The 22,423-nt window shown below is 55.8% G+C and overlaps 1 protein-coding gene across 1 annotated transcript in view; it reads left to right on the top strand.

Moving 5' to 3' along the window:
- NPTXR (neuronal pentraxin receptor) overlaps positions 1–21,791 on the top strand; it is a 33,841-nt gene extending 12,050 nt beyond the window's left edge. Inside the window, exons 3-6 of the mRNA XM_058309133.1 lie at positions 10,814–11,039; positions 13,014–13,261; positions 17,265–17,444; positions 17,746–21,791. Of these exons, the coding sequence (XP_058165116.1) occupies positions 10,814–11,039; positions 13,014–13,261; positions 17,265–17,444; positions 17,746–17,970 (879 nt within the window). The 3' untranslated portion in view covers positions 17,971–21,791. The remainder of the gene's footprint in view (positions 1–10,813; positions 11,040–13,013; positions 13,262–17,264; positions 17,445–17,745) is intronic.
- Positions 21,792–22,423: the final 632 nt, after the last annotated feature.

Raw genomic sequence — 22,423 nt, 5'->3', positions numbered from 1 at the left:
AGGCTCCGTGTTGAGGACACCTCCTCCCAGCAGCCTCCCCTGATCACCTCTTCCTCGCCTCCCCACCCCCCTAATGCTCCCATAATCCTCAGCGTTCTCTGCTTCCTTCCCTGCCTGGCACATCTCTGCTGCACTGGACCAGACTTCGAGGTGGGAGAGAAGGAACGCTGTTCCACTCTCTTCCTCCGGGGCCTCACCTGGGAGACACAGTTGAGGGCTCAAAAGGAATTTGTTCATGGCTTATTTCTATGTTTTTGTTGGGGGCGATAATTGAAAAAGACATCTACATATTTGGGGGGGAAATCCCATTTAATTCCACCACCTCACTGTTTTTACAACCCCCTTTCAGTCCCTGTCGATATGCAGACGTGGGTCAGAGTTTCTGCTGGGTAATTGCCATCTTAATGACATTCTGGGGTGCTGGGATTGGTGTCAGCTCTGCCATCCATCAGTGACAATTGCTGGAGGTGTAGGCCATTGCTAATTCTTCTTCTCCACGCTCATTGCAGGATCAATTTCATGCAGATGGTTGTTTGTTCTCTAAGTCTGTTGAATTATTTCTTTGGGCTAAATTCCCAGGAGGGAAATATCCCTGGGCCAGAGGATATCTTTTTTTTTTTTTAATGGCTGTGGAAAAAAGAATCACTTTCCCAAAGGTTTAGACCATTTATGTGACAACGTTCTCCTTTTCCATTTTTTCACTGATTTAATATATGTAGCAAGACGCAACTTCAGGGTCGATTTGCTCAGCATTTCTTTGACATAACCCGGCCTGGCAAGCCGGTCACCTCCCGTGACCCTAGAGTGGGAGTGCTGGCAAGGGACCCCCCCACCCCCCAAGGATGTCCACAGAGGACCCTGGACTCAGGGAAGTCACCCGTTTTGCTGCAATAGCAATCATAGCTCCCAGTTACTGGGCACTCGCCTCACGTCAGGCACTGTGCGTCATCTCATTTAGTCCTCGTGAAAACTATGAGGGAAGCACTAGTCTATCCTGCTTTTACATAGGAAGACACCAGGTCAGAGAGGTTGAGAAACTGGCCCAAGTTCGCACAGCCACGGAGCCTGAATTTGATACTGTCTGGCTCCAGAGCCCTTGTCCCTCATCATTAGCTCTGGACCCATCCTCGAGTGATGAGGACAGACGAGGGCAGTGCCTCTTGCTGGACACTGCCCTGGCCCGTTTCTGCCTCGGCACCCAGCCCTCAAGGCTTGTCCTGCTGTGGGGCCCTTGGTGATGATGGAAATAATGATTGACAGCAGTGAAGACCTATTAGGTGCCGGCTGTGTGCGTATCAGCTTCTTCAGCAGGGTCGGTCTTCCGCTCTACCGCGTTGGTCCACATAACCCCATCTCACAGATGAGGGACCCGAGGCTCCAGGACCGTGAGGGACACCCCGCCCGGCAAGCCATCCGCCCCCACTTGGGCTTCTCTCTCTGAGATGTGAAATGGCACAGCTGGGCCAGATGCTCCTGAAATGCCATTCCTGCTGAGATGCGAAGGCTGAGCAGCCCAGAGCTGCGTTCTTCTTGCTTCTGACTTTAGGCTGATCATGTTCCCTCTCTGGACCTCAGTTTCCTTGTCTGTAAAGTGGGTGTGAAGAGGGGCTAGGTTTCGTCTGGGGTCCTTTGGGGCTTGAAACTCCGAGTTCTCGGGCGGGTGGTTCCTAAGAGGAACCGTGTGGCGTGTTCCTGTGAAAGTGGAAGGGGCTGGCTGGGGGCCGCAGGACGTGGGGAGAGGGGGCCTGCCTGTCGGCCTTTTGATCGAGGGGGTGGGGGCCTCAGCGTCCTCCCTCCAGAGTCCCCCACCCAGCCCTGACTGAGGGCCTTTCCCTGGAATTCCTAGGAGCCACAGTGTGGACTCGCACTCCTGGAATGGACTCTGGAGCCAGACCGCGTGGCCGCAGACGCCAGCTCTGTCACTGGACGGTTCTGTGACTTTAGGCAAGCTGCTGGGCTTAGCCTCAGTTTCATCATCTGTAAAATGGAGATGAAAAAACCAGCCCCTCCCTCGCAAGATCAGATGAGATGCTAGCAGAGCCTCTGGCACAGGGCCCATGAACAGTAGCTGATGCTGGGATATGGGGAGTGGGACTGCAGCTGCCTGCAGACCTGGTTGGCCCCTTCCCCACAGCTGGCCTCCCCCCAACTCCAGATGGGGCACCCACACTGGGCACCCCACTCCGGCAGTTGCTGCATCTGCATTCTAGCAGGAAACCTGGCTTTTTAAACCCTGGCTCTGCCACCTGCTTGCTGTAACCTCACAGAAGTCCTTCTCTCTGATCCTCAGTTTTCCCATCTGTCAAATGGGAGCCCTAGGCAGGATGCCTCAGAGAGCCCCACTTGCTCTGCCATCCTGGGTCCTCAAAGCCTCTGGTCCCTGGAAGGCATTTTTCTGGGAAAAGGGACCATTTTCTGCTTCCAAGCTTGGCAGGAGCTCCTTGGGCAGCTTACGTTCAAGATGCAGAGGCTCCCACACATCTTACTTATAAAGGTCACAGATCTTAGGCGTGTAACTCAATGAATTTTTACAGATACTCCATGTAATCACTACCCACATCCACAATTGTCCCCAGGGCCTCGAAAATCTCCCGTGTACCCCCCCCCCAGCAGCAACACTTCCCTGAAGGGGACCCCGTTCTGACTTCTGTCCCCATAGATCCGTTATTTTTTTCATATCAATTAGATAATTTTTTCTAAATGAGAAAACTACATTTAAATGTGCTTTTTAAAAAAATGGAATTGGGAAAAAGATGTATGCATTTTAAAGAACTGTGCACTGTGCTTAAAAACCAAACTTCTCTTGCAGTAATGCAATGGGCTAATCCATGAAATACATGCTAACAGAATTCTCATTTTAACTCTTTCAAAGACAATATTAAAGTCAAGAATTCCACATCAGTGGTAGCACGTATAGAAGGGCATTAGAAATCTGAAGTCCATGCATATGAAGCTTACAGATTTGGCAATTGTCTTTAAAAGCTTTTAGGATCATATGCAATCGTGTCACATCCAAAGAATCACAGGTCTGGTGTCCTGTAAGTTCTTCTAAAATTGATGTGTTGACTTTTCTATTCCTCGCCTTTTGTGAGTTAATATTAACCTGGTTTTAGTTTTCCACCTGCTGCTACAAGTACTATGCCATGGCTCGGCTAAACTACAGGAATTCATTGGCTCACAGTTTCAGAGGCCGGAAGGCTGGCTTCCTCCTGGAGTCAGCATCTTCTGGCTGGCCGGTCGTCTTTGGGGTTCCTTGGCGTTTCCATCGCCTGGCAATGCACATGCGGCGTCTTCTCCTCTCTCTTCCCAGTTCTGTTGACTTCCAAGCTTCCTGCTTCTCTCGTAGCTTCTCTCTGTGTCCACTTTCCTTTGCTTACAAGGACGTCAGCCGTGTTGGATGAAGGCCGCCCCTCCTTCAGCCTGGGCACACCTGAACTAGAAACATCGTCGCAGTCCTGCTTACAAGTGGGCTCACACCCTCAGGGCCAGGGGTTGGGACCTGTACATGTCTTAGTGGGAGACATGACTCAATCCCCAACAAACCCTTACAAAGAGAGAGGGAATGGGAAAAGAAATGCTGCAATAAACTTAAAAATTTTTTTTTTAAAATAAAGGGTATGTATTTGGGGTAGGAGCTTACAGATACCAGGCCATAGAGCACAAGGTACCTCCCTCTCCAAAGTCTGTTTTCACGTGTTGGAGCAAGATGGCTGCCGACGTCTGCCAGGGTTCAGGCTTTCTGGGTTCCTCCCTTCCAGGGTCTTGCTTCTCTCTGGGCTCAGGGTTCCTCTGTTCCCAGGGCTGGCTTCTCTTTCCTCTGTGAGCTTACTTCCCAGGGCTCCTGCTTAAGGCTTCAGCATCAAACTCCAACATCAAAAACTCCCACGATAAATTCTTGGTTCTGTACAGAAATTATTGCTGCTCCAACTCACTATAGAACATGTCTCTACAATATCATATGAACTTCAATCACAGAAAATAAGAAGAATAAAAATCTTGAGCGACACAAGCCTTGTAGTCAATTGTATAGAACATTCACATGGCAGTATCAGTCCGCTAAGGTCCCAATATCCCTATTTGACAACCATAGGTGAGTTTGCCTGTGTTTGAACTTCACACGAATGGACTCCTCGGTCGGATGTCTTTGTGTTTGGAATTTTCCACTCAGCATTACGTCCCCGACAGTCTAGCACGTTGCATGTATCAGTCATTTGTTCGTTCTCATTGCCATGTAGCTTTTTGTTGTAAGCCTTCATCGATTTGCCTGTTCTACTAGAGATGGGCATGTGGGCTGTGGACATTCTTGTGACGCCTTTTGGTGTCGATCAGCCCTCCTTTCTCTTGGTTCTAACGACAGGAGGCATGGCTCTTAGCTTCCGCAGGGACTGCCAAGTGTGTGTGGGAAGTGGCCACCCGCTGCCGGATGCCCCACATTCTTGCCAGCCCCTGGTGTGGCCATTTTTAAAAACATCTCCCAGCCTAGTGAGCACGTAGTGGCCTTGTTGTGACTTTATTTTGTATTTCCCTGATGACTCATGATGTTGAGCACCGTTTCTTAGACTCATTGGCCATTTCGTGACGTTCGCGGCTTTGCCTGGGGAGATGGAGTGAGGTCGAGGCTGGCGCTGCTCCGGGGAGTGGAGGGGCGGGGTCTCCCCAGAACCACCTTGGGCACATCATCCCCCTTGAACCCTGGGGGTGGGGATGGAGGCCACCCACCCGAAATGGGCATGATAGTGTAGCCCCACGCCCCTGTTTTACTCCAGGGGAAACAGGCTCAGAGAGACGGAGGGACTTGCCCAAGGCCACACAGCACGACAGAGGCCAAGCCAAGACCACAGCCAGGACTTATGATCCAAAGGGGGGAGGGGTGGTCCTCAAGTCTTTGCCGCAGGTGTTTGGCAGAATGTAGGTGGGCAGGCAGGGCCCAAGAGGGAACTCCCCGCGGCCTTCTTGAAGCAGCAGCTTGACCCAGAGAATGGGACAAAAGAGACGCGGGGCCCACGTACTTGCCCCATCTGCCTGCCCCCACCCGAGCTCCGCCTAGGCCCAGTTCTTCCTGGTGTGTGGCGCCCCGTGGAACCTGGGGCTCAGCGACCAGCAGCAGGGATGGGCTTGTCCTCTGTGCCAGGCCTGTCCTAAGGGCCTCACGTGAACTATGGCACTAGGGCCAACCCTGATCTACAGAAGAGGAGACCGAGGCTCAGAGTGGTTAAGAACCTTGCCCAGGTCCCAGCTTGGATTTCAGTCCAGGAAGTCTGCCCCTAGGACCTGCACTGTCACTCCCTGTGCTCTCTTGCTACTCAACAGCAGTCAATGGTGACGATGTGATGGCACTCATCAACATCTGTTATGCACCAGACTTCACATACGTTCTTCCCTTTTATCTTTACTCTTTCCAAAGTGTAGGTCCTGTTATTAGCCCCACTGTACAGAGGAGGAAACGGAGGGTCAGAGGGATAAGCAATTTGCCCAAGACCACAGGTCTGGGAAGGGGGTTCTGGAAATGACCCAGGCCTGTCCGATGGGAGGGTCCCTGCCCATGACTGGGACACCGTATGGCCACAGCCCACGTGGATGGAGGGACACGTGGCTGATGAGCGAGTGGGTGACGGAAGAAGCCCCCAGGACCCTCTCCTTTCCCTTGGGAGGGGCTTCGCTCAAGCCCCGGGGAAGCTGCCATCTGCAGGGCAGCAGGCACTGGCCAGGGGAGGCGTGGGTGCGGGAAGACTGTTCCCGGCAGAGGGAACAGCCCGTGCGGAGGCCTTGAAGTAAGAGGCAGCTCAGGGCTGTCGGGGAGCCAAGGAACTTGGGGTGGGGGTGAAGTGTAGCCTGCTGGGGTGGGTGAAGGCCAGGTTGTGAGGCCGGAGGGCCAAGACCTTATCCAGATGAGGGAGGGGAGGTTATTAAAGGGTTTTAGGCAGGACAGCGACGTGGTGGGATTTCAGGGGCTGCCTCTGGCTGCTGCAGCAGGGAGATGGGCGGGCCCAGGGCAGGGCAGAGGCACTGCAGGAGGCTACGGTTAGGAGCTGCAGTCAGATTCTACCAGGAGGGACTCCGCTTTGGGGGATTTTGTCCCTTTCTTAAAAAAGAAAACCATTGTGAAGTATTTCAGACAAACAAAGAGCTGTAAAGAAAGCCAAGAACCAGGATGTTTCCAAGGGCTGCTGGCCCTCGGGGCTCCCCCAGCCCCAGCCCCAGCCCCGCCAGCCCCAAGAGGCTCCCCACTGTCTGGAATCGGGGTTTACCCTCCCGCCATTTTCACTCCCCCTTCATGTACCCCTTCCCCATACATAGTATGTTTGAATGTTTTACAGCTCTATTTAAACGGTACCAAATTAGCATGTGTTCTTCTGTAACTTGTTTTTCCTCCCCATGTAATGCTTAAACAAAAAGAATTAGGGTGGAGGTGGAGAAAGGTGGACTCCTCAAGACATGTGGGTAATAAGAGCAGAGCGATGGCTGACTCCTGGGTAGCAGGAGTGCCGGCTCTACTCGATTCTCTGCATTAGCTCGTTTCATCCTTGCCACGATGCCGCGAGCAGGACCGCAGCCCGCGGGGAGGCTGAGGATGGCAACCTTACGTGAGCAGGCGCTGGGCCGCGAGCCGGGGCGTGAGCCCTGAGCAATGGTAGGAGAACCGGCCGGACGTGGAGGGGTGGTTAGGGGTTTCGAGACCCCCACCGCTGCTCCCAAAGCCTGGCCACTGTCCCCCCTGCCCTGCTGCCCCCCGAGCCAGGCCTGTCTGTCCCGGGACAGGTGGGCAGTGCTGAGGGGGGACCCTGCCTCTGAAGCCCACCAAGGACGAGGAAGTGGGGTCTTCCCGCGTCCCCTGGCCTGGCGGCTGCCCCGCACAGTGGCCTGATGCAGCCCACCCGGCCTTCGCGGCCTTCTCACCACCACAGACCCTCTCCCAACCGGCCCCCAGGACAGCAGCACTGTCCTCGCTTGGCAGAGCAGCCAGCTGAGAGCCAGACCGCAGGGTGGGACGGAGGCCTGGGCGCAGCTTCCGGAATCCGTGGGCCTTGCCGGACTCCTGGCTCTGCGACTTGGCAGCTGTGTGGCCCTCAGCCGGCGGCGGCACGTCTCTGAGCCTCCGACTCTCATCTGTAAGGGGGCCTGCCTGCCCCCCTGCCCGGCTGTCGAGGGGGCTCCTGCAACATCCGCAAAGGGCCCCCGGGCCCTGGCGCGGGGCGAGCCCGATCAGGACAGCTGCTGCGGTCGGGAGGTGAAAGAGCCCACACGTGGCTGCTGAGGGGTCGAGAGCCCAGGGCTCTGGCTCCAGGCCCAGTGCATTTACAGCAGACTGCACCCCGGATTCCCCACGGGCCAGGCCGTGGGATCTGACCCCCGTTTTCCTGCCCTCTTCCCCCACCCTCTGAGGCTGCACACCAGTCCCGGCCCACGGCAGATGGGAGCTGTGAGGGGGGCACGGGGAGGGGAGCTGTGTTCTTCTGACTCAGACACTAGGGTGTAGAGGGGGCTGCACATGATCCGGGGAGCCCGCCTGGCCTCCCCGGAAGCTCTGACAACACAACAGCTTGTACACGAGCCTCCCTCTGCCTGCACGGCTTCTCGCAGCGGCATCTGTGCAAATGGCCCTGCATGTCCTGCTCCTTCCTGGCAGGTGTTTCTCCCTCGGGGGAAGGGAGGAGGCCTTCCTAGAGAGAGGAGGTGTTGGCTTTGCCCAACCCCATCGTAGAAAATCCAAAAGGACTCCTGCCTCAGTTTCCCCATCTGTGAAATGGAACAAATAGGGGTACCAACCTCCACCAGCGGCTGAGAGGAGTCATGCGTAAATACGTGTGAAGTGCCTGACACGAGCCTGGCATCCCATCGCGTTCAGCCGCGTGCCCCTTACACCGTGCTTGGCACGTGGGAGAGGGGGCGTCCAGGGTGTTAGGAGAAGGCTGGGAGACAGAACAGCACTGGTGGCTGCAGGGACCCTGCGAGCACCGAGATGAAAATGCACCCTGGGAACTAACTGCCTCCGCCCAAAGTTTCCTGGAAGTCCAGCCCCCTGCACGTGCAGCGGGGTGGCTGGCCCTGCCACTCCCACAGCTGTCCGTGGTGAGTGGGGGCTCTGGAGGTAGCAAGCGCCCTGTCAGCTAAGGCATCCAAGCCTCATGGTTTGCATCGTGCTTTCCTTGTCCACAAGGGCCCGTTGCTTTGACTCTTTCCTTCCAAACTTCCTTCTGTCTGGGACGGGGGGAGCTGGATGGAGTGGGGCCTATTGTTCCCATTTCCCAGAAGGGGAAACTGAGGCTTTGTGGTTAGTCCACACCAGAGCCAGGATCTGTAGGCATCTCTGGGGTTAGAAGGAGCCCCAGGATAGCCAAGCCCAGCGTAACGGGATGCGGCCAGGTGTGCCGAGCTGGTCATCCATCCACAGCCACCTCCACTTCCACCTCACCTGGCCTCCACCGCAGCCAGGTGGTCAGGCAGGCCTCACGGCTGGGCAGCTGCAACCTCTTCCGTGGGACGCAGGTGGGGAATAAAGGGGGCCAGGCCCTCCCCACCCTGGCTGCCTCATGAGGTCCCTTCCCAGCATCAGCCAGGGCCGCCTCAGCAACTTGCTTCCCATTTCCCCATTTCTCAGCCCAGAGTGGAGAGGTGGATCCTCAGTCCCCTCCCACCACCAGCGATGGAGAGAGAGGGAGGGGGAAGGGCTTAAGGCTTTATGAAAAACGCTGCTCAAAAGTCCTGCCTGCCAGGGAGTGTGTGTAGCTCGACCGGTTGAGCTCCTGCTTCCCATGTCCGAGGTCCTGGGTTCGATCTCTGATATGTCTTTTTAAAAAAAGAGTCCTGCCTGTTACTGCACACACACATGCACACACGTACATAGACACATGCATCTGCTCAGCTACCGTGTCCTGGGTGCTAATTGTGGCACTCTGCCTGCACTGACACCCTCCTCCCTCCACACTTTGAGGCAAGGAACACAATTATCCCATCACAAGGTTAGGAAACGGGCTCAGAGAGGCTAAGGGTATTGCCTAATCGCTGCCAGCACATGACCAGCAAGCCCAGTGCTGGGCCAACGAGACTGGGGAGGGGCCATCTCCTCGTAGCTCCGGGCACTTGGGAAATGTTAGACTGTGAAGTTTGGTTTGATTTTGAGCTGTAGCTTCAGCACCTAGGACAGCGCCCGGTGTGCTGCACGCGCTCCCCGAATATTTGCTCCATGAATACGTGGTGAGAATTCAGGGAGATGGTGTCTGGGGCCTCAGCTTGCCCAGCGAGAATGGCCCAGGCCTTTGGGGAGAGTGTGGCAGCATCGGGCTGGGCAGTGGGGAGCCTGGAGGAGGGAGGAAGCCGGGGAAGGTTTCATTTGACTCCTAGAATTATTTATCACGGGTGTTCCTCTGATGCATCTGCCAGAGACCGCCCTACCTTTGGCCTCGCCTGCCTTTCTCCACCCTAGAAGGGACTTCTTCTAGCAGGGGAGGGGGAAGCGAGGACCCCTGGCTCCTGCCCCAATTCTCCTGTTTGTCCTCATCCTGGGCAGAAGTGGGGGTTGTCAGAGCACAACCTGGGACACTGCCCTGGGCAGTAATTCACAACAGTCTCTGTCTCCCCTCCCTCCCCACTACCCTCCCAAGTATGGACGATTGCCTGCTGTTTCCTGTGAGGAAATGAGTTCAGAGAGGTCAAGGGATTTGCCCAGGGATACACAGCAAGAGGGTTCCAGAGCTGGATTTGAACCCTGAGCTGCCTGACTCCAGAGTCCGTGACCTTAACCATCTGCTACCCTGGAATAGCCACTCCATAGGAGCCCTGCCCCGAAGCCCCTCATCCATGCCCCGGGTCTTCCCAGTGTCTTACAGAGCCTCGCGAGCCTCGCATACAGTACCAACTTAGAGAAGCAGGGCCGGTGAATGAATGAATGAAGACTTAAGACAGTCTGCCCCTGTAAGGGCCCTCAATGTACAGCCTTCCAGCTGTGAAGACTGGTTCCCACCTGCCTGTTAAAACCATGCAGGGGGCTTTTACAACACGCTATTGCCAGAGCCTCCCCTCCTTAAATGGACTTGTCCTAGGGAGCTGGAGCCAGGCCCATTTTCTGCTCACCATTGTGCATGAGCACTGGAAGCAGAGCCCAAAAAGCAGCCAGGAAATGTTTGTTGACTGAAGTTGGGATTGCCATTTTCAGTTTTTCCAAAAATTTATTGGAGTAGAAAAGGTGAGCCAGATACTTGCTGAGAAAAAGCAGTTTTAATGGTGTTCAAAGTACTTTTTAAAAAGGTTTCTAGCACACATCTTCATTAACTAAATGATGTAAACTTTTTTTCTAAATCTTTTAGGGCACTGGTTCTTAAGAACTAGACTTTATTCCTATTCCAAATCTATATTGCGCTCCTGAAAAACTGTTGACAAGCTCTTGGAAGCTGTTTACGGTTTGGATTTTGCTTTTCTCCCCCGTTGCTGGTAAGATATTGCTGTATCAAGGGTGTGCAGTTTTCCTTCAAGATCACCATGATGCGGGGAAGTTTCACCGATCACCTGCCCATCTCTAGGCTCCGCCATCTTCATCAGATGCATCCCTTTGAAGTGCGGGTCAACCAGAGAGAAGGACTTCAGATAGAGTTCCCTCAGGTTTAGGGAGGAAAAGTTTGGACAAGGCAGGACAATCCTGCTCTCCTGGCCTCTAGCAGCTTCTCAAGGTCAAGGGTGCCATCCCATTTGGCAGAGGGGAAGCTCTCCTGGGGTCGCTCTGCAGGGCTGATGGCATCTCCGGGGCCCCCTGCCTCTTTCCTTCCTCTGACCCGGTGACCTTGTGTGCCCCCTTCCCTCCTTCTCTTCCCATGAGCAGCAGGAGCTCCCGGCCCGCGCGAACCTCTCAGCCGCCCCAGCCCCGGGCCCTGCAGCGCCCACGGCCCTGCACTCCAAGATGGACGAGCTGGAGGGGCAGCTGCTGGCCAAGGTGCTGGTGCTGGAGAAGGAGCGGGCGGCCCTCAGTCACAGCAGCCACCGGCAGCAGCAGGAGGTGGAGAAGGAGCTGGACGGCCTGCAGGACCGCGTGGCCGAGCTGGAGCATGGTGGGTCCTGGGCTCCGCACAGGGCATGGTGGGTGGGGCCTCGGGCCTCAGATGGGTTCACGGGGGATGACGGATTCACTTCAAAAAGAGCCCAAAGATGGACAGAATTGTAGGGAGGAAGCTGCAGACCCCAAGAGGGAGAGAACAGTAAGGAGGGATATTGTTCTTATCATTTTCTGGCACTTGTGCTCTGGGCGTGGGCTCAGGACTTTGCACACCAGCTGCCCTCACCTTCGGTCTGCTTGGGGCTGGCGCTCTTGTTATCTCCATTTCGCAGGTGAGGAAACTGAGGCTCAGGGAGGTCGACACCTTGCCCAAGGTCACAGAGTCAGTAAGTGGTGGGCCTAGCCCTCAAGGAAGGTCTGTTTGAAGGTCAAACTCCATGCACTTCACCACCCAGAAGAGCAACCAGTCAGGATTTTGCCATTTGTTCAACACCTGGGCCCGCCCTGCCAGGGGTCATAGTGGACAGGGAGCAGGCATGAGCATCAGGAGTCCTGGCTTCTGGTGCCATGGTTGTCGCTGACTGGCTCTGTGACCTTAGGAGGTCACTTCCTTTCCCTGGGCCTCAGTTTGCTTACCTGAGAAATGGGAGTTTACAACTGAGCTCTGAGACCTTTCAGCTTTGACAGCTTGTGGGGCCTGCTTTAAGAGCCTTACAGACGAATGGGGGGACACGAGAGAAACCATGGGCTGTTAGGTAAGACCTGCTTATATGTGGAACCAGAGCTCAAGGGAAGGCGATCTGGGAAGGCTTCCTGGAGGGAGCAGCCTGCACATAGTCCTTGAACGCAGAGGTGCAGAGAGGAATTTTGGAATGGAGGAGCCCAGCTGCAGGGGACAGATAGGCCTGGCGGGCTCTGGGCCCGGCATCCCAGCTGGAATACTGGGCCAGGAAAGGCAATCCCGGTCCCTACCCACTCCTGACGCTGCTCTGGTCCACTACAGTTCTGTACTGTGGCAGCTGAGGGCAGAGGGGGAGGAGGCAGTCAGGCTGGTCTGGATGTCCAGGAGCAAGTTGCTTCCCTTCTCGGGGCTCGGTTTCCTCATCCATGAAATGGGTTGTGAAGAGGCAGTCGCTGAGTGCCTTCCTCTCTTACCGTGATGCATCACAGCAGCCTCCGCTCCGAGCCCCAACCAGACCTGGGAACCCTGAGCCCCACCCCTTCCTCCCGGCTCTTAACAACCAGCTAGGGGAGGGGAACACCCGGCGTGTTCTCGCCTCCCAGGAAGCAGGAGGAGTCAGGAGGTGTGGTGGGTTTATCCCCATCACCCTGGAGCCGGTGTATCCCAATGTGCCACCCCAGCAGAGAGCCCTCGGAGTCAAGACTTAGAGTCCCACAATCTCTGAGTTGGAAGAGACCTTGGAGCCCGGGAGACTCCAAGATTGTTTTGTTCAAATCCCAGCTCTGCCACTTAACTCGCTGAGTGGCCTTGAGTACTTAACCTCTCTGTGCCAAGGTTTCTTCTTAGTAGAATGGAGATCATGGTTGTGCCTACCTTGTAGGGTGGTTATGAGCAAATGAAATGATCATTTAAAAGGACTTAGAACAGTGCCCGGCACATAAAAAGCTCTATGTCGTGCTTGTTAAATAAAAGATAATAATAGCTGACATTCATTGAGCATTTTCTCTGGGCCAGACCGTTTATATATTTTGTCCCGTCCAACCCTCACACAACCTGGGAGGGAGGAGATATCACTAGCCCCATTTTATAGAGGAAACTGAGGCCCACAGAGGTTAACTTTAACTTGTTGAAGAACCTGTGGTCGGTGACTAGTGGAAGCAGGATTTGAACCCAAGATTTCTCAGGTCTAGAGCCTGAATCCACAGGGCCACGAAGGCACGCGGCTCAGTGCTGGCACATGGCAAGTGCCCGGGAACCCTGCAGCCTTGTTCTGGGGCGCTACCTGTCCTCCCGGCCTCGGCAGTGTCCTCGGCCCCCCACCACGTCCGCCTTGCCCTCCCCCCGCAGGGTCTTCGGCTTCCACCCACCCGGACACCTTTAAAATCAGCATCCCCATCCGCAACAACTACATGTACGCCCGCGTGCGGAAGGCGCTGCCCGAGCTCTACGCCTTCACCGTCTGCCTGTGGCTGCGGTCCAGGTCGGGCGGCACTGGCCAGGGCACCCCCTTCTCCTACTCCGTGTCCGGGCAGGCCAACGAGATTGTGCTGCTGGAGACGGGCCACGACCCCATGGAGCTGCTCATCAACGACAAGGTGAGCAGGGGCCAGCAGGGCGGGGAGGGGAAGGGTGGGCGGTTGAGGATGGAGCGGGTCCCCTTCCAGGGCACCGAATGGGGAGGGGCTCTCTCTGTTCTCCTGCTCAACACTTTCAGTATGCATTAAATACCCACTGTGTGCCCGGCTGGGCTCTGGAAATACGGACGTGGTGGTCGCCAAAGAGGGGCTTGTGTCTAATAGAAGCCATAAGTGTTTTATCCCATTTCACAGAGGAGGCATGCGAGGCTCACAGAGAGTAAGGGACTTCCCTGGTGACCCCGCCATTAGGGGCAGGGCTGGAGATGTTTGCCTTCCGGGCCCTGCTCATTCTCCTGTATGCAGAAAGAGGAAAGCCAGGTCCCAGGACCTGCCTGGGGTCGGGGAAGTGCTGGTGGACCCTCCTGGGAGCAGCCCCTCTGCCCCTCCCCACTTAGAGCATAGAGGGGTGCCTCGGCCAGGCTGTGGAGTCTGAAGTTGGATTTCAATCCTGGGGCTGCCTCGTACCCGCTGTGTGACCTTAGACCGGTCGCACTTACCCTCCCTGTGCCTCGGTTTCCTCATCTGTAAAGCAAGAATGAAAAGAGTCCCTGCCTCACAGAGTTGTGGTGAGGGACAAGTGGCTTAAATACATGTAAAGTGCTTTGAGTAGAGCCTTGCATTTAGCCAGCCTTGACGAATGTGAGTTATTTTTATTATTCCAGGCATTATGCCAGTCCACACTTACACATATTATCATACTTGGCCCTCCATACTTGATACCATCATTGCCTGTATTTTTTCAAATGGAGAAGCTAAGATCCAGAGTGGGAGACTGATGCACACAAGCCACACAGCTGGGAAAGGGCTAACGTGTGGCGGGATGCCAGGCTTAACCCCGCCCCTCTTCTGCCCTTGGGCCATCCATCTTCACCATGCCTGCGCCTTCTGCCTCCAGGCCGCTCTCCTGACCCAGCTGGAAAGCAGGACAAAGACGGGTCTTGGGTGGGGGCTGATGTGGCAGGGGAATGGTGATTGCGAGGCTGAGGGAAGGAGAGCTCTTACCACCCGAATCCGTGCCCCCCGTAGCCTCTGCCTGAGTGACACATTGCTTTGAGTCTTGCAAGCATGGTGGTCTTTTGAGATCCCCTGGAAATGCAGACACCACATTTCACCCCCGACCCATGACTAGTCACAGCCACATGAAGCCACTGGGGGTGGCTGACATCCATGCAAACCTACCTCGGCAGGAGCTGCCCTTTCACAGGCATCCCAGAGAAAGAGGAAGATGCGCCCAGGGCGAGTGAATGTCTCTTGTGACCCACTAGGCCCTAAGACCTCCAGAGTAGCTGGATAGCTAAATCCCACTGCCCTGTTCCCTCCATACGCCCCCTGGCTGTCGTCCTGGGCACTGCCCACAGTCGGAGCTCAGTTGCCATTGGCAGGAATTCAGCACCTTGGACAGGGCACCAAGCAGCTGCTCTGAGAACCTCTGGCATCCTGTTGAGCGCCATCCTGTCCCCCCTCCACCCGCATCTGATTGTATCATCGTCTTTTGGTGTGTCGCTTCTCCCCACTGCGAAGGTCTGGGACGCCTTCTTTTCTTTTTTTTTTTTTTCCATCCAGGAGGTCCCAGGAATTGAACCTGGGTCCTCCATCTGGTAAACGGGAGCTCAATTGCTTAAACCACAGCCTCTTCCTATTTTGTACATTTAGTAATTGAAGATATAAACAATTAAAAGCTAAAAAGAAGACACAATTGAATAAAAACATACATTTCTCAATTAAATGTACTGGATACCTATAAACCTTTTTTTGAATCATACAATTTGTTACACGAAATATTTAGCTCATATTAATGCAATTATACAGTATTGTACTTTTATGTCTGGCTTGCTTCACTCAACATGATGTCCTCCAGGTTCATTCATGTTCATTTAAAACTTCATTTCTTCTTAGAGCTGCATTATATTCCATCGTGTGAACAGACCACAGTTTGTTTACTCTTTCATCTGTTGGACACCTGGATTGTCGCCACCTTTTCGCTATCATGAATAATGCCACTATGGACATTGGTGTACAGGTGTCTGTTCATGTCACTGCTCTCAGTTCTTCTGGTATTGCAGGGTCACGTGGCAACTCTATATTCAACTTCTTTAGGAACTGCCAAACAATCCTCCACAGTGGCTGTCGCATTCTGAATTCCCACCAACAGTGGATAAGTGTTTCTATCTCTCCACATCCTCTCCAACACTTGTAGTTCTCTGTCTTTTTATTTTATTTTTTATTTTTTTTATTTTTTAAAGATTTATTTATTTATTTAATTCCCCCCCCCCCCTTGGTTGTCTGTTCTTGGTGTCTATTTGCTGCGTCTTGTTTCTTTGTCCGCTTCTGTTGTCATCAGCGGCACAGGAAGTGTGGGCGGCGCCATTACTGGGCAGGCTGCACTTTCTTTTCACACTGGGCGGCTTTCCTCACGGGCGCACTCCTTGAGCGTGGGGTTCCCCCATGCGGGGGACACCCTTGCGTGGCGCGGCACTCCTTGCACGCATCAGCGCTGCGCATGGCCAGCTCCACACGGGTCAAGGAGGCCCGGGGCTTGAACCGCGGACCTCCCATATGGTAGACGGACGCCCTAACCACCGGGCCAAGTCCGTTTCCCTCTCTGTCTTTTTAGTAGTGGCCATTCTGATAGTTGTGAAATGAAATCTCATTGTAGTTTTGATTTGCATTTCCCTAATCATTAGTGATGTTGAGTATTTCTTCATGTGTGGGTTTTTGTTTTTTTGGGGTTTTTTTTTTGCCATTTGTGTTTCTTCTTTGGACAACTGTCTGTTGATTCTTTTGCCCATTTTTTAATTGGGTCGTTTCTCTTTTTATTGTTGAGTTGTAACATCTCTTTATATATCCTGGATATTAAACCCTTATCGGATATGTGATTTCCAAATATTTTCTCCCATTGGGTTGGTTGCCTTTTCGCCCTTTTGACAAAGTTCTGTAAGGTGCAAAAGTGTTTAATTTTGAGGAGGTCCCATTTATCTATTTTTTTCTTTTTTTGTGCATGCTTTGGGTGTAAGGTCCAAGAAACCACCACCTACTACAAGGTCTGGAAGATATTTGCCTACATTTTCTTCTAGTAGTTTTATGCTCCTGGCTTTTACATTTAGGTCTTTGATCCATTTGGAGTTGATCCTTATATAGGGAGTGAGATAGGGGTCCTCTTTTATTCTTTTGGTTATAGATATCCAGTTGTCCCCTCGCTGTCCTTTTATCCCAGCCCCTGAGCCTTTGCTCGTGCTGTGCCCTCCACTTGTTTTGCCTTGCAATGACGTGTGTAGATGCCAAGTCTTCTCAAGGCTAGGACCAAGTCCCTATCCCCAGTATCCAGGGCAAGCCATCAGAGGCTGCTACATTAAATTGTAACCAGAGAACTTATGAAATGAGCCCTTTGGAAGCATCAAATGCATAGACAGCTCACAGGCCAATTGTGCTCAATCAGCAGGGGCTTCCCAGAGTGCGGTGATGAGAAAGATTCTGAGGCTGAGTCATACTTCATGATTGATTACCCATGTCTGCCTTGGGTGGAGAAAGAGGCCATCTCTTGTCTGAGCTCACTTTACAAATGAGAAAACTGAGGCCCAGGGAGGAGAAAGCGGCCTTCCCCTGGTCATGCAGGGGGATGGTAGCAGAGCCAGGGCCCACTACCGGGCCTCTGGCCTGTGGGTCCAAGTCTTGTCCCCCTGATGCCAGTGCTTCTTGAGCCCTACTGTGTGCTGAGAAAGGTAGGACTGCAACACAGCCCCTGCCCGATATGAGCTTCCAGGCCTGTTGGAAACAGCTGATAACCAAAGTTGACTAGTCCCTCGTGGTCTGCCTGGTTAGGTCTGTGGGGGCCAGAGGAAAGTGGTCAAGGAGAGGCGCTGGTGGGAAGAAGGGGCGGGTCAAGCCTTGGGTGGCCCCACCCCCAGCGCCGCTCCTGCCCAGGGCCTGGTGGCACCTCTGACCTGGGCGATCCTGTGCCCAGGTGGCCCAGCTGCCCCTGAGCCTGAAGGACAACAGCTGGCACCACATCTGCATCTCCTGGACCACACGGGACGGCCTGTGGTCTGCCTACCAGGACGGGGAGCTGCGGGGCTCTGGCGAGAACCTGGCCGCCTGGCACCCCATCAAGCCTCATGGGATCCTCATCCTGGGCCAGGAGCAGGTGAGGAGCTGCCTGGGATTGGGGCTGGGGACCCACGCAGCTGTCCCCCCCACCAGGGCCCCTGAGGAAGAGGGGCTGGGTAGAAGGAACCTGCAAAGAGCTGCAGCAATGATCCAGTCGGACCCCGCCACTGTACAGGTGGGCAGACCTTGGCCCGGCGAGGGCAGAGACCTGCCGAGAGGGCTAGAACGTAGGGCGGGGCTTCCTCGGGGACCGGGTCCACACTCTGTGCCAGCCAGCTTGTCCCTTCTGCTCGCTCACTCCACCTCCCTCTCCTTTCTCTGTTGCTCTCCTGCCTCAGGACACCCTGGGTGGCCGGTTTGATGCCACCCAGGCCTTCGTGGGTGACATCGCCCAGTTTAACCTGTGGGACCACGTCCTGACGCCTGCCCAGGTCCTGGGCATGGCCAACTGTACCAGGCCCCTGCTGGGCAACGTGCTCCCCTGGGAAGACAAGCTGGTGGAGCCCTTCGGGGGTGCAAAGAAGGTCACCTTCGATGTCTGCAGTGGGAGGGCCAAGGCATGAGGGGCCACCAAGTCCAGGGCCCCTCTCCTGCCTTCCACTTCGGGGACCTCCAGGGGGGCACATTCCCTTCCCAGCCTCCCCACATACCAGCTCCCCCCCTACAATCCTGGTTATGCCTCCTGTTCCCACCCTCCCTCCACCTCTATCCACACCTCCAGAAGGCCCTGCTGTGCAGAGTGTCCCCTAACCCCACCTGGAGGGGGACAAGCACCTCAAGTCGCCAGGTCAAGCCTGGGGGAGTCTGGGACCCGGCAGGGCTGGGGTGGGGTACAGTGCCCACGGCTCTGCCCTCCCTCCGTGCATTCCCCTGGAGCCGTCTCTTGCCCCCACCCCACCCTGCCCATCAATCGCATGGGATTCCACTCATGGCAGTGGCACTCCCCCCACCCCACCCCACACACAGGGTTGTGCGTGGGCAGAGGGCCCGCTATGTCAGTGCTGGCGGTGGCTGTTTGTCCTCCTGCCCCCCGCAGGGGCCAACACAGGCGGTAGCGCCTCTGAGATGGGGGCGACAGAGGCCCGGCGAGCTCAGACTCACCCCCCACCCACCTCCGTACCAACTTCCAGGCAAGGACAGCAGGGCCTTGACGGAGGCTTCCCCAGCCTGCCCCCCCTTCTCCCTCGTTTCTCTGTGTGCAGTGGTTCAAATGTCGGTTCCATGCCTGGCCCAGCTCCACCTCCATTTCCAGGACCTGCCCTTCCCAGCCCAGCCTGGACGACTAGGGACCAAGACCCCTGGAGGGCAAGGGGCTGGAGTCTCCCCTTGTGCCTACCCACAGCTGTGCCCACTGTCACCTCCTCCCCTTCCATGTCCAAGACAAGACCTGGGCCACTTCAGGTTCCTAGCCAGTCCTGCTGATAACCTGCTGTGTGGCCTTCTGTAAGTCCCTGCCCTCTCTGGGCCTGGACTTTTCCATCTGTGAGCCAAGGCCCTTGCTTTGGTCATTTCTGAGAGCCTCTCCAAATTGAACGTGAGGTGGTCTGTGATTCCAAGGGACTAGGATAAAGAACCCTGAGAAGCTCCCTGGTAACCCCAGGGCAGTTCCTGGGACTTGGCAGCAGAGGGGAGCAGATTAGGCATGGGTGGGGGTCAGCAGCTGGCTCCAGAGAGTTACGGTCAAGGGCAAGGTTCAAGGCAGGCCAACCTCATGCATGACGTTTTGAGAAATCCCTCTGTATCCTGGTATCCTTTCCTGACTGAGACTGCCTCGAAGAGCTGGTGGCTTCCTGGTCCCCACCCTTGACTGTCACCAGCATCACCAAGGCAGTGGAAGAGTGCCAGGCCTGAGAAAGCTTATCCGGCCCGCCTCCTTCTACAGGTGGGGAAGAGCTCAGAGAGGGCACAGGATCACACAGGAAAATGGGGCAGAGTCAGGTCACGAGCCCAGGGCTTCGGATTCCCTCTCCAGCACTCTTCCCCACCTACCATACTGCCTGCCTTTGAGGGATCTTGGAGTCCAGCCTACACCTTAGAAGATGGACATTTGAGAGGCCAGGATGCTGTCCAACATCACTGGAACATCATCCTCTAAACAACACCCGAGCCTCTTAGCACTTGGAGCTAAGCACTTCACACTTAGCACTTAGCACCTCCTGCCAGGAGGAGGGGGAGGCAGGGAGTGATCCTTGGGCACTCTGGCAGGAATGGGGAGCTGGGAACTCCGGTGTCTCTGCCCCTGCCAGCACTTATTAGATGTCTGGGCAGCTGCAGGCTACCTGGCTCGAGTGGGGCCTGGCACCCTTTGCCCTCTCTTCTCCCTCTCTGTTCCCCCAGCCACTTGGTCCAAGGCATGATGCCGGCATGAGAAGCCTTATGCCGTGGAAGCTTCTCCACATCTTCTTGCCTCCAGCCCCCGGATCTTTGTTTCCATTTCAAGAGCACAAAGAGATGATCCCGAATCCCCACCTCCCCTGGAGGAAGGAGCGATGGCGTGCTCCAGCCAGAACCTGCTGAGACCTCAGTTGCCCCGGGAACAGCCAATGACATCAGCTGAAGCTCTGGGTCGAGTGTCTCATCCATAATGACACGTGCTGTTGCTGGGGTGAGGGCAGCGTTTGGAACGTAGATCTTGGGAAGCTGGGCTTTATTGAGTTGCTATTACCATTTTGAAGGAAGCAGCTTTCGTAGAGGTGTTGGGGGAAGGAAAGGCCTTAGCAGGGAGTTGACACAGTTTAGCCCCTCGAGCCCACCCAGACGCGGCTCCCCAAGTCCTTTCTGCTCTGTCGTGGTGCTGAGACCTCTGGCGTCTGAGCCTCGTTCCCTGGGCTGAGTCACCCTGGTCCGTCCTCTCCAGGGCACAGGAACAGAATGGAGACATGGGTGCAGGCTCTGAGTCTGGGTCATTGGTGAGGGGCCTGGGACCCCGTTTCCATCCCACGAAGATGAACGCCCCAAAGTCTTATTCTACCTTCATCCGTTCATCGTTCTAAGGACATTTGCTGAACAGGCACCGTTTGGCCTCCAGTTTTGACATCTTCTCGGCCACTCCAGGCTTGTCCAAGAAGACAGAGAATGAGGAGCTAGAAATGGTGCCCAGCTTGTGCCTGGGTTGCCCTGGGGGACGGTGATGATGGAGCCCATGTTCGTTGTGCCCTCAGGAGGCAGCAGGTCCCGTGTCGTGCACGTCACGGGCATTATCTCGTTATCCTCCCCAAACGTTACGCATTGGGGAACTATTCGCCACGTTACGCAGGTGGAAACCTGGGGCACGGGAAGGTTAAGCATCTTGCCCAGTGGCCATCAGCCAGAAGAGGAGGGCACCCAGGATGCAAACCACAGCAGGTTAGGTGAGCCCCGCCCTTCAGCGCAGGCAGACAGGCCCAACCCTCGGCGTCGGGGTGACATCGGGGCACCAGTGCTCCCTACCTGAAGGGACGCGCCTGACCTCAGTTGCCAGCCTGTGGGGGTTGAGGTTGGTGGGCAGGGCCAGGGGCCCCGCAGGTGAGGCCACTGGAGGGGTGTCAGCCCCTTCTGGGAACCATCCCCCCCCACCCCCTGCAGTGAACCCCACAGCCTCGGTCCTTCTCTAACGCGGCTGAGCTTCATGGAGAAATGAGTGGGTCAGGGAAGCCGGCATGTCTCCAAGAGTTTGAGGCAGCGAAAAAGAGACAGAGGTCTCCAGCGCCTGCCCGGGGTGAGCCTTGCGCCAGGTGCTTTACAGCTGTTACCTGCCAGATCCCTCCACCTTTGTGGTGCACGGAGCCCCCGGCCAGCGTCCCAAGGGGGTGGATCTCCTCTCCACGGTTGGGTGATCTAGGGCCCCAGCTTTGGGCAAGGAGGGCTCTGAGTGGGGTCAAGGCCCTCGTTAGGTGGACAGGGAGGCCGGCGCCCAGGGAGGGTGGACGGCTCCCCTGAGGCCACACAGCTGAGACTCGGGGAGGCCCTTTCTCCATGTCTCCGTGGCCCCTCTTCCCCCAGACCTGGTTCCCCCTTTCCTGCATTTCCCAGCGCCTTGGCCTGAGGAGACTGGGGCAGGGACGCCCTCCTGGAGATGTGAGCACTCCCCACCCCCTCTTCATCCCAGCTGCCTGCCACGCCAAGCTCCCGCTCCCACCCTGACCCTGCTGGGTGGGGAAGGGTGTCCCGTGTTCCCAGGCCAAGCCGTGGCCAGCCAGGCAGTTGTGTGACGCGGTGAAATTAGTGCACCCTATGGCAACCCAGCCCCCCGCCCCTTCTTCCCCCTCACCTCATTTTGTACATACATTGCCGTGAGCCGCAGCCCGTGTGTGTGAGTGCGCGTGCGTGCGTATGATCTGTGTCGAGATTTTTGTTACTTTTTTGTTTTTGTAAATTTGGATGTTCCAAATAAACATGCTGTTTACTCCGAGGCTCTTCCTTGCAGGGGCTGGGCTAGACCGGGGGGCGCTGGGCAGGAAGGAGGCAGAGGCGGAGGAGACACCTGCCCTGGACTGCCCCAAAGCCTCCTCCGACCCCAAAGAGACCCCCAGCCTGGCCGGGCCTTCCCGGTGCAGGCTCAGGCGCTCCCTCCTTCCCAGGACTTGTGCAGGACGGACGGAGAGAGCGCAAGTCCCGCATGGAGAGTGTCCCAGTTCTGAAAACTGGGCTTGGCCTCATTCCTAGTGCCCATCTCCACCTTGTGCTCCAGTTCCAGGAACCAGGTCCCCGGCTTGTTCCCTGGGCCCCAATCTGTCCAGGCCACGTGCCCGGTCCCCCAGAGTGTTGCCTCCCCTCGGGGTCCTCAGGAGATGGGGTGGGGGAGAGGGCAGGGCCTCCCCACTCTCTCCTTTTGACCTCTAGCCTGGATTCTGTCAGACCAGCGGCAGAGTGCACGACCCCCTCCTCCCGCACCGGCCCCAGGCCTCCCCGTCCACGTCATCCTAGGAGCGCTGGCCGCCCACCCTATCAGAATTGTCAACTGCTCTTGGTTGGGCCTTGTCCTCAGACAACCCCGGTGAACGGCCAGGGTGCCAGTCAGGGACGATGGATGGGTGG

The sequence above is a fragment of the Dasypus novemcinctus genome, chromosome 12 (assembly GCF_030445035.2).
Source record: "Dasypus novemcinctus isolate mDasNov1 chromosome 12, mDasNov1.1.hap2, whole genome shotgun sequence".
NCBI lineage: Eukaryota > Metazoa > Chordata > Mammalia > Cingulata > Dasypodidae > Dasypus > Dasypus novemcinctus.
This window is presented reverse-complemented; position numbering and strand designations above follow the sequence as displayed.